Source organism: Eucyclogobius newberryi, unplaced genomic scaffold (assembly GCF_026437365.1).
Source record: "Eucyclogobius newberryi isolate DKJ021-1_F unplaced genomic scaffold, fEucNew1.0.hap1 SCAF_8, whole genome shotgun sequence".
Classification (NCBI taxonomy): domain Eukaryota; kingdom Metazoa; phylum Chordata; class Actinopteri; order Gobiiformes; family Gobiidae; genus Eucyclogobius; species Eucyclogobius newberryi.
In genome coordinates, this window is record NW_027316500.1 from 17,144,526 (window position 1) to 17,162,684 (window position 18,159).

General features: G+C 39.0%; 1 protein-coding gene across 2 annotated transcripts in view; it reads right to left on the reverse strand.

The window, feature by feature from the left end:
• Positions 1–18,159, reverse strand: part of slc8a1b (solute carrier family 8 member 1b) — a 106,463-nt gene that overhangs the window by 5,478 nt on the left and 82,826 nt on the right. For both annotated transcript variants that reach the window (XM_072436320.1, XM_072436321.1), the window contains exons 6-8: positions 16,379–16,478; positions 1,962–2,147; positions 469–558 (exon numbers count right to left, since the gene is read on the reverse strand). In XM_072436320.1, the coding sequence (XP_072292421.1) occupies positions 469–558; positions 1,962–2,147; positions 16,379–16,478 (376 nt within the window). The remainder of the gene's footprint in view (positions 1–468; positions 559–1,961; positions 2,148–16,378; positions 16,479–18,159) is intronic.

An 18,159-nucleotide genomic window follows, 5' to 3' on the forward strand; every position in this document is an offset into this window, starting at 1 on the left:
TAGTATCCAAATTGAGTAAAGCAATCCTTAAATTCTGCACGTGTATTGCAACTAATTGTAAGTCAAACCCCACAACCTGAAGTATCAGTTGGAGCATTAATGGTGTTTTTATAGCAGAAGGAGCAGTATAGTATGCCTTGAACAACACTAGCCAAAAGTTCATATTAAAACACCATTAATTTAATCTTTTACAGAGGGATCAGACCAAAGGGAGCTACACCAGAGTTAGAAGCAAGAAAATTAATTGTAAATGTCAAGGAGGTCTCTGAAGTAACTGAGCATCTGAAAACAAATATACCACAAATTGAAGACCACCGAGGAATCTTACGCTCATAAAGACCCTCTGAAGATAAATGTCAAATGTAATAAAACAAAGGGCCTGGTTTACCACTGGCACAGACCCAGTGCATTGTGGGTAATTAGAGCTGAGCTGAAAATACAGATGCAGTGTAGAGGGTCTGAACTCACCTGGTACTGAGGTTCCCAGTGCCACGAATACTACTGCAGTCACTGAGTCTTTGAGGCCGACCGTGCAGCCGAAATGAGATGCCAGATCACCTGCAACAAGGCAATCAATAAGACTTTTAAACAGAGGAAAAAATAATTGGTTTTGGGTGAAGGATCTCTTAGAAAAGAGGCAGTTTATGTAAAAAACAACTGCATCCAACATCAAAGTTGCAAAGCTGTGTAATGATGGCAATTGGAGCACATAAAGTCACAAAGGCGCCGGTCCAGCTGGCAGCCCGGTGTAAACGCTCCGCTCTTTTCTCACACTTTTTTCACACTTATTGTGCTTTATCTTTTGTATTTTGTAAAAAAAAAATCTACTTTACTTGTACAATAGGGACACGTGCTGGAATCGCTTTAATTTAACTTGTTTTTGACTTTGTTCGGCTGGATTATTGAGTGTTTTCGTCGTGATGTGCGCTAGCTCTGAGCTAGCCCCCGGCCCCCCCGCGCCCTCCGGCCGTCCTGACGTACAGTATGCCGCCGGTACACGTTTATATAAAAGAGGAACTTCATGAATGATCGGGACACGCACTGGAATCGCTTTAATTCAACTTGTTTTGACTTCGGCTGGATTGAGTGTTTTCGTGTCATCGCGATGTGCCCTGGCTCCGAGCCCCCCCGGCCCCCCTGCGCCCCCCCGGCCAGCGCCGTACCGCGTTTACACAAAGGAGGAACTCATGAAACTGCGGAGAACAGTCGTCTTACCCGGAGATCGTCACGTTATCCCGGCGGACATCCTAAGATTTTTATAAGAGATCTTCTACTGAGAGTGTTTTTCAAACTTCCTATAAGTTATTTGTTCTTTTCTTCTGTATCTATCTCTGTATCTACCTGCGTTGCATCAATGGAATTTCCCCATGTGGGACAATAAAGGATTATCTCTTAAATGATTAGAACACTTAAAAACTAGCCCTAGTTAAGTGCAATAAAATAATCATCCCTTCTTGAGCAAATCCCCCAACTACACGCTTTTGGCCTCAAGTCCAAGTCAAATCCATGTTATAGGCTTCAAGTTTCAAGTCTTCTCAAATCATTATACCAAATTTCCATGTTTGTGAAAGGTTTTCCTGGTCACAAACAGCCAAGTGGCAGTTAGACAGTTAGTTCCTATAAAATAAAATAAAACATAACATAAGTTCATCTGACTATCTCCCAGTCAAGTCCTGAGTCACAGTCCATTTACTCCAGTTACTCCAGTCAAAAATGGTAACGCAAGTCTGACTCAAGTCCAAATCACATCTTTTTTATATACTTAATTTGATTTTAAAAACAGAGATATCTGTTTGTTTTTGCAAAATAACTTTTCAGTGAGAACACTAATGATTTCTTTACAATACTTAACTTCACTTCAAAGTGCCTCCAGCAAAACATAACATGAGATATTTAACACATCAAAGGGACAACTTTATTGTGATTTCAGAGTTATAAGGATATTCAAAGTTAGTGCGTACCAATAAAAGCGGTGAGCAGTCCGATCATGCCGATGGACACGACGAAGCAGGCCCAGCCGTTCCAGTACTCTGTGGGTGGGACAAAGGCGAACAGAACCTTCCAGAACACGGTCAAGAAGTGCATCACGTAGTCGAAACAGGAGGGCAGCTTCTCCTCCCCGCACTCATCATCATCGTCATCCTCGCCTGACACAGGAGACAGAACAGGGGTTAGGACTGCAAAGGCATTGGGAATGAAAACGTGTAAAGTTTAAGCTTCCGTAGAGGACTATTTCTGCAAATGCAATTTTACAGTTGTGGAAAATGTGACAAAATGTGTCAATCTGGTATTCTAGAACTAAATTAATTAACTGAAAACAACAATTTTGAATAGTTTTAGCAAATCTAAACGGCAATAATTTTGTCGACATGTAATCTCCCTGAGGGTCTTCCAAAATCTGTTAATCCTCTAAAATAGACCTTTAGCATTATTGTATTAGTTTAGGCAATGCTTTAGTAAAGTTTCTCAAGTGACTTTAACAATGGATGAAAAATTACAATTAGATGTTTTTTGACAAATTGGTCAGAATCACAACGATTTTAACCTCACAAAAAGATATTAACAATTATAATAGCAGCTTGATTAACTCGAAAGGTTAAGTGGTATTGACCCAAAGAGTGAAATCCTATTTTCATTTCAGAGCCATTGCAAATGCCACAATTATCCAATACTTGCGTAACCATTACACTTTTTGCATAAATAAAACTTTTTGTCCATTGTCACTTGTAAAACCACTAAAGTTTCAAACAAAACCTGTAGAAAGGTATGTTAACTGAACTGTCAGTAACCGTCATTGGAGCTGGTGGTGACAGGAATCATCATTCTCAAATACACCGCCCACCAACTGATGACGGTCTGAATGTAAATAGACACATGATGAAAACCAAATATGATCTACGCCTCAGGGCGAGTCTTAGTCACTGCTTTGACAGTGTCTTGTCTGCTGAATATGCATATTGAGTGTAGCAGCAGCATGTTATTGGTCAAAATGTTTTACTAAAGAGGGCAACCTTTTTCAGCACACATACATTCCAGTGAAAACTCAAATTCTCACACATTCACCACATCAAAATTGGGATCAAACGGGACTAAACAAGAAATTAAACCTGGACTAGATCAAGAATAAACAAGGACTAGAACAAGATCAAACCAAGACAACGTCAGGACTAAAATTAGCTAAGGACCAAATAACGTCACTGTCATTCAGAAACTTGTCATTCAATTTCATAAAGCTGGTCACAACTTGAGAAAAAATAATGTGTTAGACGAGATTTCCCTCAGTAATAATTGTGAATAATTGTTAAACCGTGATGTTTTTTTCTCAAAATAATCGTAACACAAAAATTTGACATTGTGACATTACTAGTATGAACCTGTCCAATGAGTGATTTTCATCCCAATATCTAGTAAATATCCTGGACTACCTCACGGACCGACCCCAGTTTGTGAGAGCCTGGGACTGTGTGTCTGACACTTGGACCTGCAGTGTGGGGGCGCCCCAGGGCACTGTCCTTGCGCCCTTTCTCTTCACCTTTTACACTGCAGACTTCAGACATGACACGGACAGCTGTGTCCTGCAGAAGTTCTCTGACCACTCTGCCATCATCGAACTCATCACGGACGACGATGACGAGGAGTACAGAGGACTGGCGCAGGACTTTGTGGACTGGTGTCAGCGGAACCACCTCCTCATCAACGCGGGGAAGACCAAGGAGATGGTGGTGGACTTCCGTAGACGCCACCCCACTGCCCCCTCACCAGTGAACATCCAGGGAAGGGACATTGAGAGAGTGGACTCATACAAGTACCTGGGTGTTCATCTGAACCACAAACTGGACTGGACTCATAACACAGACGCACTGTACAGGAAGAGCCAGAGTCGGCTCTACCTCCTGAGGAGACTCAGGTCTTTTGGAGTGACAGGGCCACTCCTGAAGACCTTCTACGACTCTGTGGTGGCATCAGCCCTCCTGTAGGTGTGGCCTGCTGGAGCAGCAGCATCACAGAGAGGGAGAGGAAGAGGCTGGACAGAGTCATCAAGAAGTCCAGCTCCGTCCTGGGCTGTGCTCTGGACTCGGTGCAGGAGGTGGGGGACAGAAGGGTCCTGGCTAAATTCACATCTATGCTGGACCATGAGTGTCGCCCCCTGCAGGACACTCTGTCCACTCTGGAGAGCAGCTTCAGTGAGAGACTGATCCACCCTCGCTGTGTGAAGGAGAGGTTTCACAGATCTTTCCTTCCTGCTGCTGTCAAACTTTATAACAAACACTGTTAGTCCTGAACACTCGCAATACTGAATCAACCATGTGCAATTCTGTCATATGTGCAATTACTGTCATGATTCATGTGCAATTACTGTGAAATTCATGTGCAATCCATGTGCCGTCATGACATATATTCATGTGCAATTACTGTCGTGATCACATGCAATGGTATTTATGTATTTATTTATTTTTTATTTTTATTATTTTCCCCTCCATCCCTTTTTGGGAAATGGCAGGTTTTGTCTATGGGAGTTTTTGTTTATAATAGATCTTCTACTGAGAGTGTTTTTCGAACTTCCTATAAGTGATCTGTTCTGTTCTTCTGTATCTACCTCTGTATCTACCTGCGTTGCATCAATGAAATTTCCCCATGTGGGACAATAAAGGAATATCTTACTCTTACTCTTACTTACTCTTAAATACCAAGGCTAAAATAGCATCTTGATTCCAGATACCTTTGCTTTTTTATAACCGTACCTATTCTTATGACATGGAATAGAATTCTAAAATCAATAAAACCTCAATCCAACATTAAAACCTTTGTGAACCTAACATTTCATTTTTTCATGCTGATGCTTTTCGCTAATGCTATACAGTGTCTCATGCTATCAACAGTGCAATAAACTCCCATTAGTTTAAATCCCTCACTGTATTAATCTGTTTCCACCCTAATGACCCTGACCTCACACGACTGTAATGATAAGTTCCTTTTCCAAATGAGTGTGCCAATGTCGCTGTATAATTGAGCGGCTGACACTTGACCTTTTTTCACGCATAATGAAGTTGCTGGCCCCATTCTTAACTCGTCCCATAATAGTCAAAGATGTATTGAACCACATTACATTTAGATCATTAAAACACAGATTAATACAGTGAAACAAGGCGAAATATGCAGAAATGAAGAGCTCTTGAAAAGGTCAAATATCTCAGTTATCATTAAATTGGTATAATTAAATGAAGATGAACTGAGGAGGTCATAGGTCTTTTCTATATTTACACTCTCTATTAGTTTTCATTTTCAGCGCTTGCGTTGGTGTTATTCATGATTTGTCCAAACGTCATCCGCTCTTCTTCCTTGTACATATTTTTCTGATGTGACCTTTTAAATAGTAATAACTAATTATGTCTAAAGCGCTGTTGTTTTGCACTGGAAATGCCATTCTGAGAGTAAAGCAGTTAATCCAATGCTATCTCAGATTTTTATTGTAGACCAACCACAAAATGAGCTGCTCTCTCCTAGACTAGACCGTTTTTGCTTATATGTTTTTTTTTTTTACAAAAACTGTTGTTTGAAATCTTATTAGAGTCATGGAATCTTATGCTTGGCTATATTGAGAAGGAAGCCAATGCAAAATCAAAATGCAAAACACTGCGTTTTGATAGCGAAGCAATACAGACTCCAACAGCTGATAGATGCTAAGTAATGGCTGTAATCAACAAGAAAACTATTCCCTGTGCATCGATTAGTCAACTACAAGGTCTCAAAACTATCTCTGAGGTGCATTCACACTTGGTCCTCGTTTGGTTCTGGTTTCGGACCAGTTTAATGTATATTTAGTTCTGTTTGTTGTTTAGTCGAAGTCTAGTCAAGATTAGTTTTTGGTTTGGTCCAAATGTAGTCCCAATTTTGATGTGGTGATTGTGCAAGTGAGAACACACCCTAAGTTCCATCCATATATTTAATCCAAAGTGCACTGACAAGACAAGAAAAGTTTCAGTAAATCTCTTTGTAAAAAGGCAGAATATATTCTCAATTCATTCTTAAATTTCTAGCTTCAAACTCCATTCCTTCTTCTTTCTGCTGCGGTCTATACACCAAATCTATTAAAATCACAATCAAATAATTCGTCCACTAATAAAAATGTCGGTTGGCAAAAACGCAAGACCGATTAATCAAATAAACGACTAAAGGCTTATAGCCCAAGTTGATTGGTAGTTTTTTTCATTCATCCATTGAATATTAACACAACAAAGTCATTGTGGTGTTCCCTGCTCCCTCCATCCTCATCACATCCAACAGCTCTAATAACTGCATTGTTCTTTTAATATTTGTCCAAATCTCCACAGCCTTTCTCTCCAGACACGACTGCACGCTGCATGTTTGCTTTGAACTCCTCTTTGTAAACGCCTCACTGTGACTAATTAGATCAGTACTTCGCTGCAACACACCACAGATCAACTTTTAATTAAGTGACATGAAGCTGGCATAAAAGACAAAAGACACTCTGGTGTTTAGAACCAAACAAAAGTGTGCTTTTCTCCACCGTCAAGAGAACGCTATTCTGAAGAGCGACAGTTTCATGAGTGACAACAAGGAAATCTACACCAAATAATACACCTAATCATATGTTGTGTGGCGAGTGCTAATAGAATACAACAGTACTGAAGAGTACTGAACTGATGTACTTCATACAGTGATGTTGAAGAGCAGTGGAAGAAGTACTCAATGTTGTTACTCATGTTAAAGTATTACACCTATAAGTATAATAATTAAACATGCACTTTTACATATTTTGAGAACTATAGACACATTAGATTAGATTAGATCACATAGATTTTTGCTGATTTTGGGTCAATAGAAGAAACGGAAATGTCCTTTTTATGTATATCCATGAGTTTCACGCAAATGATTGCATCCTGACTTGGAGATTTTGTGAGTTAAAATATATATATTAGATTTGAATTGTGCCATTGCTTAGCCAAATCCTTCAAATCAGAAAAGAATCCTTGTGCCTGAAAAACATGAATATATTTGTTTACTCAAAGCAGGCACTAGAATTTAAAAACTAAAAATAACCCCTCAAACCATATATAAAGTACCTAAATGTATTGGAATAGAAAACATATATCTGCTTTCAAATGTAGAAGAGTAAAAAATAAGTAGTATATACTGTAAAATCTACTTGATTACAGTACTTTTACTTTATACTTTGCTACTTTTTACCACTGTTGAAGAGTGCATCAGGGACACTTTATGTTTTTTTTTTGTTAGTATCCATGAACCCTGTGAGTACTGGTACATCATATTGAGTAAACCAATTTGAACATTCAGCTCATGTTAGTGCCACCCCTGTAAAGAGTCAGACCCAGTGTAAAACGAGTTGTCACAAAGCTCCTTCCTTTTACTTTTGTTTACTTTATATTGCTGCTTGTTGCTATGTTTTTTTCCAATAATATTGCACTTTCAAAGATAAAGAAATACAATATATGAATGTACATTTGAGTCGGTTCAGCTGCAGCAAACCTTGCACAAAGTTGTTTGAACGCTGAACACACATACAATTATTTCAGATTCTCATCATTCACAACCAGTTTCTCTCCCAGTCCCTCAGCATTTCAGCTCTTGTCCATAAATCCTTCAGTAAACTCAATGAACACTATCAAATGTCTCCAGCCCACATGTCCTTACATTTGTCCTGCTCTGTCTGCAGTGCTCTCAGGGGTAACAAACACACATAGGCCCATAAATAACACACACATGTAATGAACAAGAGCAGACTTAGTAATTAGAGATCAGTGAAGTGGTTCGACATCCATCGCGCTCCTCCAGGCAGTCACTCCCTCCTTGTGTCCTCCTAACGTTTCTCTGGTTAGCCCGATTCCCTTTACATCGATTTCTTCCAACCGTATATTTGTTCCTGCCACACAGACGCAACAGCTCAGTAATTGTAGCCTTTTCTTTTTTAGAGTCAAGAAATGGTACAGATAGTTCAACCAGTAATTTTCAAAATTCTTCCCACAAGCACAACTCTTTTTGCCCTTTGCAGTTCATATCATTACTGGTATAAACGTATCTGGTATGCATCAGGCCAACAGATTGTGGGACAGATTGTTGTGAGTCATGTTACATCAACGCAGCCTGCTACTAGACTCTACAATATTCATCAGCCTGATAAGATTTCCACTACGGTGCAAAACTGTTCAAAAACCAGTACAAAAGTTTACCCCTCTATTTGTTTTTTTTAACACTTCTTTATAAGTTTTAGGGTGCTGGTGGTTTTGGCCATCTCTAAAATCCCTGCACGCCTCTTCCCTCAGGCAGCGCACAGCCTCAAAGAGCTGACTCCGAGGGAGCAAAGTGACATCCAAAGGGGCTTTGGGGGCTTCAAGAGCAATGGCATTTAGGCTCTGTGATAAAATACAAGGGAAACAATTAACTCCAGATTACCCATGTACACCATCTAAGATAATCATAAGATAAGATAAGATAATCCTTTATTGTCCACACATGGTGAAATTTCATTGTTGCAATGCAGGTAGATACAGAGGAAAGGACAGATAACTTGTAGGAAGTTTAAAAAACACTCTTAATAGAAGAACTCTTATAAACAAAAACTCCTATAGACAAAACCTCTCATTTCCTAATAAGGAATGGAGAGGAAAAATAAATAAAGATACAAATAAGATAAAAATAAAATACAATATAAATAAAGTAAGACAAGATAATACTAATTATAAGTTATGGTTAGTTTTATGCACATGGATGTGACATTATTGCACATGAATATGACAGTATTGCACATGGTACACATAAGTCATAGTTTGAATGTATCTATATAGTGTCAGCAAACTATAGGGTGTGGCTGCTCTTCAGGGGTAACAGTAGTAAAACTGTTTGATTGCCCAATTTTAATGGACAAATAATATTTAACGAATTATGCATTTGTTTGTATTGTTATCAGCCATTAAACATGCTATTGAGGACCTTTAGTTGGGATTTTTTTTATTACAAATGTGAATGTTGACCAAGCTATTGTAATGCATTTATATTATATTTCTGTGTCATATTTATCATATGGGACACGATATTCTTACTGTGTACTTTCTATGTACTTTCTCATTATCTATGAACTGGTACAAACAATATAAAAGCTGACATCATGTCATTATATCAGACCCAAGCAACAGCTATATAAAACGCAGTTTAACTGTGTAAGGAAGGAGCTCAGCTGCAAGATGAAACATAATGTTACTGTTTTGCCTGTTTTCCCTGTTTGCACCAATTCACTAGCAAGGACCACGACCCCAGCTACGATGCAAAGTGTTTATTGGCAGGCGAGAAACATGAACAACACAATGTACAGAAATGGATGCCGTTTTGGGACTTCTGGCGATGAGGGCTGTAGGCTCCCGGGGCTCTATACCCCATCTAGGAGATGAATTAGACAATTAGAACGATTAAAAAGAGGGTGGGAGGGAGGGGCATTGTGATTTGGATGCTTAAATAGTGTAGTCGCAGGAAGGGGCGTGGTCCTGCTCCCCAACTTAAGATAACAAACTTATCTTCATATAAAGACCTTGAGAACGATCCTCGCCTCTCGCAGTCTGTTATAGACTAAACTTCAACACAAACAAAATACAATTTGGATCTGTTTCCCATGGAACTAGCTGAGTTTTGGCATCTACTGGCTGCAGAGGGAATTAAACACAGTTTGAGAACATTTTCAACATGTGTTTGAAGCTGGCTCTCACTTCCGGGTCCCAACACACAGTTGTACTGATCGTGATTAGACAGGAGACATTCACAGAACGTATAATGACAATAATTTATGGACTTAAAAAACAGCAGAGAAGATTCTCAGAGCCACGTCACAGATCAAGAAAATGTCAGTTATTAAGGAGTGTGTTTGATGGTTGTAGGGGGAGAGGATTTTTTAACCAGGATAACTAGCTAAAAGCCCCAAAAAATCTATTTTGCATAGTATGTATGCTTTATGCGATGTAAATGTTTTTACAATGGGTACACAAAACGACTTGTACTAATTAAGACACGGTACACATAAAGTACGGTTTCTGTTCATTGCTTTAATAAGTTGAGACACTTATCGGAAAGCATTTTGGAACATGTCCATCAAAAGGAGACAAAAGTTTTTGTTTTTTTTGGTCTGCAAAGGAAATTTTGTGACTTGCTGTCTTTGCAATTTGCTTATTGTGATCATTCAAATAGCAATTTAGAGTTGATTGTGATAAATTGTGCACTGACGTTTGTCCTGACATAATTATAAGACAGTGTTGACAACTGTTGCAGGCTGTGCAAAGACCGGTAATCAGATTTTAATTGAGATTTTGACATTTTTAATTGTCAGTGAACTCCTTGGGTCTTTTTAATCAAGCCAATCAGTAAAAGCTTGTGGTTCAGTTTTTGGCGTTCAGATTTTTTGTGTTAAAAGCAGTAACAAAAAACAAAAACAGTTGGGTTTATGTTGTATATGAAAAGCAGTGGTGGCAGAGCTCAGGTAAGTGCTGGTGACATTTGGAATCTGCCGTCAAGAATCTTTGTTGCTGGAGGAGACAGTAAATGTCACTTCCTGGTCTCTTTGGGACTGTCTCTTTCTGTTCACGTTTTTTGTGCGTTACATCAGCGACCCGACTCAAAATGCTTTTTCAGTCTGTTTGTGTTTGCACAGATATCTCCACCTGGGTCCAAACGTGTTTTCCTTCAACAATAACCCATAAAATGAATGAAATGTATTCTTTGGAGGTTTGGATCTGGCACTTAAGATTTAGAGTGTGGATGAGAGAGGGGAAAGGATTCGGTCAATGTGAGCTACTTTTACAGCAATGTAGATCTCTAACTATAACTATTTTAACATACATATTGCCAAATGTTGTGGTTAAAAGGTAAAGTCTTCATTTAAATTCATATACATCCATTTGGCATAATTGTAGTGAATAGAATAGCACCATACCATAAACAGAAATGTGCATTGCCATATTATGAATAAGAAGATAAGAAGAAGTTTCAAATAAATCCAATCAATAAGCACATAATAAGCACAAGTAAGATTCAGGAAATATTTTCTTTTGTAAGCAAGAAGCTCCAGTGATGAAGACATATTAAAAGTCTACTGAAACTAAAGCAGTGATGTATGGAACAATCATAAAGCTGTTCCATAAAAGGCCACAAGCATCTGTCAATATTATGTGGGCACGTCACGTTCACATTGACAGCTAACTTATTTTGATTGACGCACAGTGAAGATGCTCTCAAAGGTGCTGAAATCGATATGGAAAAGCACTTTGAGCAGTCTCATACGCACTTTATTTCTCTAGAGACGAACGCACAAACAAAACCAAGATATCATAATTTCTTACTTTATTTGAACGGAATCTTACCTCCATGAATGTTTAAGCCAGTTTAGTGCTTTTATTTTGTACTTATTCATGTTGAATGTGATGTGGCACAATCGGGGGTTGTGTTATTCATTTTTTTTTATTGTGTTTTAGTTTGTATTCTGAAATAGTGTTTTTATACTGCATGTTTTATAGCTAAAGACCACCCCCCCGCTTGTTGCCATGTGAACACACCATATCCTGATAGGCAGTCAATCAGCGCACCTGTCCTGTGCATTCAACCGACTTAAAGAGCGGATAAACTGGAGAACGGAGCGAGTGTGTGGAGTGAACAAAGGCAGCGAGGACATGGGGCGTTCTGAGGTGTAGGACACAGGGGAGGAGAAGGCGAGCGTGGACCACTGCCATGCCACGGCTGGCCGCCAAGCTCTGGTGTGCTTTGTAGTGCTCCTCATGTGACTTATGGCATGTGACTTAAAGTGTGTGTGCTGGCCTTTTGTGTGTGTTGTGTAGTGCAGGTGGATCTGGTGGGAGTCTGGCAGAGGAGCTGTGGAGCGAGTGAAGACCTGCCACATCTACTGCTCTTCTGCCCCGGCCGCCCTGAAAACCTGACTGGACAATGGGGATGAGGAGCTTCTTTTTGGATTCAAATGTTTTTTTTGCCCAGTTTAGCCTTATTTAGTGTTCTATTTTAGGTGCATTTTTATTGTCACGTTTATTAGTCACACAAACAACCACTGCTCTTATGATCTTTACTTTTAATACTTATGCATAATTAATTTGGCCACAACAACAACAATAACATTTCACACTGTAGGCTAATTATTCAAAGCTCCATAAGCATCAACTTGTGATGATTGTATTACTTTCTTAGTTCAACTCTTAACGGGCTAAGCATCATTTAACTTCAACTGAGAAGAGGCTGATCAGCTCTTGTTCTAACTTTGCCAAAAAATCCGAGCCAAAAGCGGAGACAGTGCGTGGTTCAAATGTGCAGTTAAAGCGTGCTGAGCCTAAATGACACGCTGCGCACTGGGCCAGCCCTCCGCAGTGAGCGCTTCAGCTGATTATCACACCACTAATTGATTTCAGACCAATCCCACTGTACTGTTTCTACCAGTTCAGTTTCTGCTTCTGAGTAAATTAATTGATCAAGTGGAACTTTTGGAAGTGGAGTTCTCTAAATGAAACAAAGCATGCAGCAAATTGGATTACTCTACCTTGTAAGTTAGATAGTTTTTCTTTCTTTGATCAAAGACTGAAAACAATTCATAATATTCCACAGAATCAGGTAGACAGAATATTTAGGCTACAGTGAATAATTTTAACTTTTATTTCACAACATTTGATGTATCTGTACTTTTTTATCCATTTTTTTTTTAAATGGACAAAGTAATGGTGAAATGATTGATAAAAGTTTGTTGATGGACCTCATCCAGAGAAAATGATGTCAGAAAAGCTCTACAAATATATCTGGGCAGATATGTGGGGCCGATCAGTTTCCCAAATTCAAATTTACCACAAACTCACCCACAGACCTGTTTTACTTCAACCCGGTTCCGTACTTACAGTTTCACTCTAAAAGTATGTGTGCTTCAATGCTTTTACTTCAGTACTTGCTTCCTGTATAAGTATTTTTACTTCATTTCGTTGAAGCTCGCATACAGGAAATCAAATGTTGGCTAACTAAAAGACATGTGAAAAAAGTATTTGCTTTAGTTGTTGTTGTATATAATCAGTTTTGATCAGTAACTTGTTAACACATGTTTTTTCGAACGTAGCCCAATGCATTGCTTTTTCTTTTGATTCTTGCATCCTGCATGACTCACTACAATCAACACTTCTATTGATCCTTATATTTATTCGCTGTTACCCTGCATTGTTTCTCTACTCGATATTGCAGCATAGATGAAAGAAAATTACATTTTAATAAACCACAAATCTCTACACATCAACACTCTTACTTCTCCCTGTGTACTTTTCCCATAGTCAGTACAGAAGGGTGCTACTCTGTCAGCCTCGACAAGCTAATCCTAGGAAAGAGAGCTGAGACGAGCCTTTTCATTAATGGCACCAACAAAGGCAAGCTGACAGGCAGCGGCTAACGAAAGCACGGGCAGTGTACACCCCCACACGCCAACGCCAGGATAAAGTTATTTGGAGACACCAAAGTGATTGAACGGTCTGCAGACAAACAACAGTTCAGTTCACTGCAGCAAATTGGGTTGGTTTCCACAGAGATAATGGGCAGTGTCTTTGCAATTAAAGAATAAAAGAAAGAAAATATGTATGTATGTATGTATTGGATTTGGGGAATTATTTGGTCTATTGTAAGGCAAGTTTATTTGTAGAGCACGATTTGTACACAATGTAATACAAAGTGCTGTACATAAAAGGAAAAGATGCATTAAACAAAAACATAGATAACCATGATAAAATTTCCTTTCAATCAACACAACACTGTGCTTAAAGGATTCTCTTAAATGTATGATCAGTGCAATTATATTTTGGTAATCAAATACACACACACACACATGTTTAAAAATGTTGCAAAATTATGTCAGCAATTTCATCAATGCAGGAAAAAGCAGTTCCTCCCTTTCAGTTGCACACTTACTGCAGTACTGTTGTTTGGCCTCTAGGGGGCAAGTTACCATCGGGAACCATTGAACTGTGAAGATTCTGCAGAGTGAAAAAAGCAGCATTTCTTACTTCTTCCTGTAACTGGCTTTATTATCCTCCCAATTTCCCCCGGGAACTCTTCCCAAACACTCCTATTTGTGGTTTTTATTGCAATTGTAGTGAGAAGTGGAAGTGGGAGGAAAATATAGGAGCAGATTGACAAGCAGCAAATGGTGCAGACAGCTGAGTAACTGAACAAGGGCTCAGTGCTTTCTGGGGCTGTGCAATAAGTGGACACATGCATAATGATAATGGATTCAGGAGAACTAGCTTATTAGGACACTAGCCCACCCATCAAGCACATGTGACAGCTGACAGATTTTCTCTACCGCTTAGCATCTCGTATATGGCCATTAAATATTACACAAGCGTCTCTACAAAATCTACAACACAAGTTAGATAATACCCTTTGATTATAATAATTATTTTGAACAGAAAATAAAATTGTTTTGCAAGAAATTACATTTTAAGCAGCATTTCCCTGAAGAGACAAGAATGCGCCAAAAAAAAAAAATCACGCTTTGTTGCCCATTGTATTATCATAGCCTTTTCAAATGAACTATACTGGTCAAAAAGGACTGCTTCAAAATCAATATAGGCAATAAACAAGACATACTGCATGCTGTAAAAGATTAAATTTAGACACAACCATTCTTCACTGAAAATTTGAGCCACCACAGAAACACTGTTTTGCCCAAAACAAATAAAGATTTTAAATAGGGCAGCAACAATTAATCAACTAAATGTTCTCTAATATAAAAATGATCGCTGTTATATTTAATGATCGTTACTTGGACCATATAGACTTTTCAAAAGAATAACTGTGGCAATATTAAACAAAAAATATCAACTTAATGAATAAATGTCTGTTTTTTCAGGTTTGTTTTTATTTAGAAAGTCTATATGTACAATAGAAATAAAAAGTAAAAATAAATAACTAACAGGTCAATTAGTAAAAACTAAATAAGGCTTCCAGTATAAAGCATTATTGTCTAAACAGTGGGATATCCCTTATCTGCAGAAGGTGAATATGCATGACAGTTCCTTGGGCTACAGGAGTCAGGTGCTTGTGTTGCCTGATCATTATACAATACTTCAGGAGAAAATCCCGATGGCATTTTCCTTTCATGTTCATCTTGGGACAAGTCATAACTTTCACTTTGTTTGCGTGTCTGAAATGATGCCCTTTGAGTCCCTGACAACGACTTATCAGTATTATTCATGCGTTGCCGGTTATATGCCATAATGCGCTTTGTACTTTGTTTCAACGGCCTGTTTTTTCCACTTCGCATGACACAGCTCTCATTGAGTTCCTTTATCGCGTGTTTGTGTGATTGCCCGTTGAGGATTTCACGGTGCATCAGTGTTGTGACATGGGATCAGCCTCACAGCCATATGACAACATCTGCATTGTGCTGTCTCATGTCTCATACAGGTTTCCATCAGCAATGCCCAAAAGGTGGGTCAGGACCCCGCGTCTGGAGAACAACTGATCTTTTATGTGCTTTTCAGAACTGTATCGTTGTCTTCCTTTCATGGAGGCACGGGTTGTGTGTTTTCATATAATACTTGTGTTACATTTAAAAAGCTGATGATGTACTGTGGAGATGTTATTGCTTTGCCTGAAATGTTCCACACTACGACATTAAACCTACGTGGAGTGTGATGCCATCAGGCCAAGTTATAGATCAGATCTGTGGAGAGGCGAGCCTGCTCATAGTAACAATGCATGTTTTTCAAGGTATTTTAAGTAGTAAAAACACCTATTATCTAATAAATGCATGTTAGATATGTTTGATGCTGTACTGTGGAACATAAGCAAAGCAATAATATACATTAGTGCACCTTTAATAGTTAACATTTTATATAGCTGCAATTGAAATTAACTTTCTACAGCCAGTAATGAAGTTGTGTTCTTGCCGGTGTCCGTCTCATGGAAAAAAGTCTTAAAAATACTTAAAATAGAACTAAAATAATTTAACCACAAAAAAACTTAAGTTTTTATTGAATAAATTATAAATATCTCGAGACTAGAATATGATGAATGATCAAGCATCTTTTCTATGCATGTATTGTAGAAAGAGTACCAGAAAACAGCCGTTGACATTGGATGACCTTGGTGTTCATATAAAAACAGCCGCACTTTCACGTCTATTTCCTCTACTCAGCCTCAACTCACTAAAGCATCAAAATTGGTCTAAAATGGTCAGACAACTGGTTTGATCACACTGTTACATTGATTCTTTGTGGTGTGTGGGAGCACCAGACTGTAAAATTGCATCTGTGCAGACTAAAACAAATGACTATGCCAACAAACAGTGGCCTCAGATGGATCCAGGACGAGTAAAATGACTTACCGGCGCTCACGGTGATGGCTTCGATGAATTGGTCCCTCCAGCTGTTAGTCCCCACTAGTAGAGCCAGGTTGGTCTTCTTGATCAGCTTGTCCACTGTGTTCTGTCATTAGAGAGATAGAGAAAAAGCAGGAGGAGTGGTTAAATGGGGCTATAGAGGACCTTCTGCCCAGCCACTGTGCCACAAAACATCATAAAAAGTGCCATTTGAGGACAATAGGGGCATCAAATCTGGTCATTAGTAAAAAATTAGCCATTTGTTGAGGCGGAGAAGACCATTGGGCAGTTTAATGACACAGCTCATGCAAGAGTTAATGGTCTGGTGGAGTTTTACTGAGGACTAAACAGTTAATCAAGGATAAAAGGGAAATCGGAGAAACATGTTATCGTTTTTTTTAAAGACGTGTTGAATTCTTTGTAGTGTCTGTCGATTTTTGTGTTTTCCTGAAGTTTTGGCTGATCCCATATTCTTTTCGATGCAAGACAAGGTGACGCTTAGATAAGCCATCGTGAGGTTTTCCTTTCCTTCAATTCAACCAAATGTGCTTTCTGTATATACTGAGATTAAAGGTGCACTATGTCAGTTTTCTGGAGTCCACTACCAGCTTCCATCCATCCATTTTCTACCGCTTGTTCCCTTTTGGGGTCGCGGGTGACTGGAGCCTATCCCAGTGACTTTGGGCCTTAGGCGGGCCAACTTGTCGCAGGGCCAACACAGAGACATAGACATAGACATTACAGACAGTTCACGCATCACATTCATTCACTAGGGCCAATTTAGAGTTACCAATTTTTACCTAACACATGCATGTCTTTGGATGGAGAGAACCCACGGAACACACGGGGAGAACATGCAAACTCCACCCAGAGAGATCATGTGATGTTGGTCTGGTCCGGGAATCGAACCCACCCTTCTTGGGAGGCAAGAGCGCTAACCGCCTTTGCCACCGTGCACCCACTACCAGCTTGTCTCATAAAAATGTTCCCTGCTTTTTCTTGCCAAAAAATCTGTGAAGTCACCTGCTTTTTCCCTGCAGAGATTTGAAAGTTTTGTGCCATTTCGTTGAGCATTTCAGACAAAACGATGACCTCTTCATGAAATTTTCAAACCCTTCACCTCAAACTTAAAATAGTTCCCCTTTAAGTACAATTTAAAAAAAATCTTGATGTTTGCTATTGTTCAGCGTTTACATAAAAATTAACCACATCCATATTTTTATCACAGCCCATTTCAAATGCAACATGAACACAAGTGAAATAATTGTGTATTTAACAGCAGTACTACAATACAGTTGATAATAAGACATGAACAAATATTTCCACAACACTTTGCCTCCTAGCATCCTCATTATCCCTTTTCTTCCTTTCCTGTTTCCTCTTCCCTTGTTGGTCTTTCCATCCTTCCGTCCTCTTTCCTCACTCCTTTGTGCTCGTCTTCAAAAGGCGACTACTAAATGACAGGAGTTGATGAGACCTAGTTATTGGTGCATGCACACACAAGCTCGTCACTCTAATTAGCCCAGCGCTGGGATATTTGTGCCCTCTCCACTTCAGAGGGAACTTGGGATGGTAATTGTGTTGAATGGTGCTTAGGGGTGTAAATAGTGCCTGAGATACACACATTTCTGCACAATGCTGTCTATTGTGCATGTTTCTTTCCGTTTTCAATTGTATTGTGTGTATTGTTTCAACTGGTTGCAGATACATAAGCATTGCCCATGTCATTTATTGAAATATAAGATAAGATGCAACATGATGATCAGGATTTTTATAATATATACATG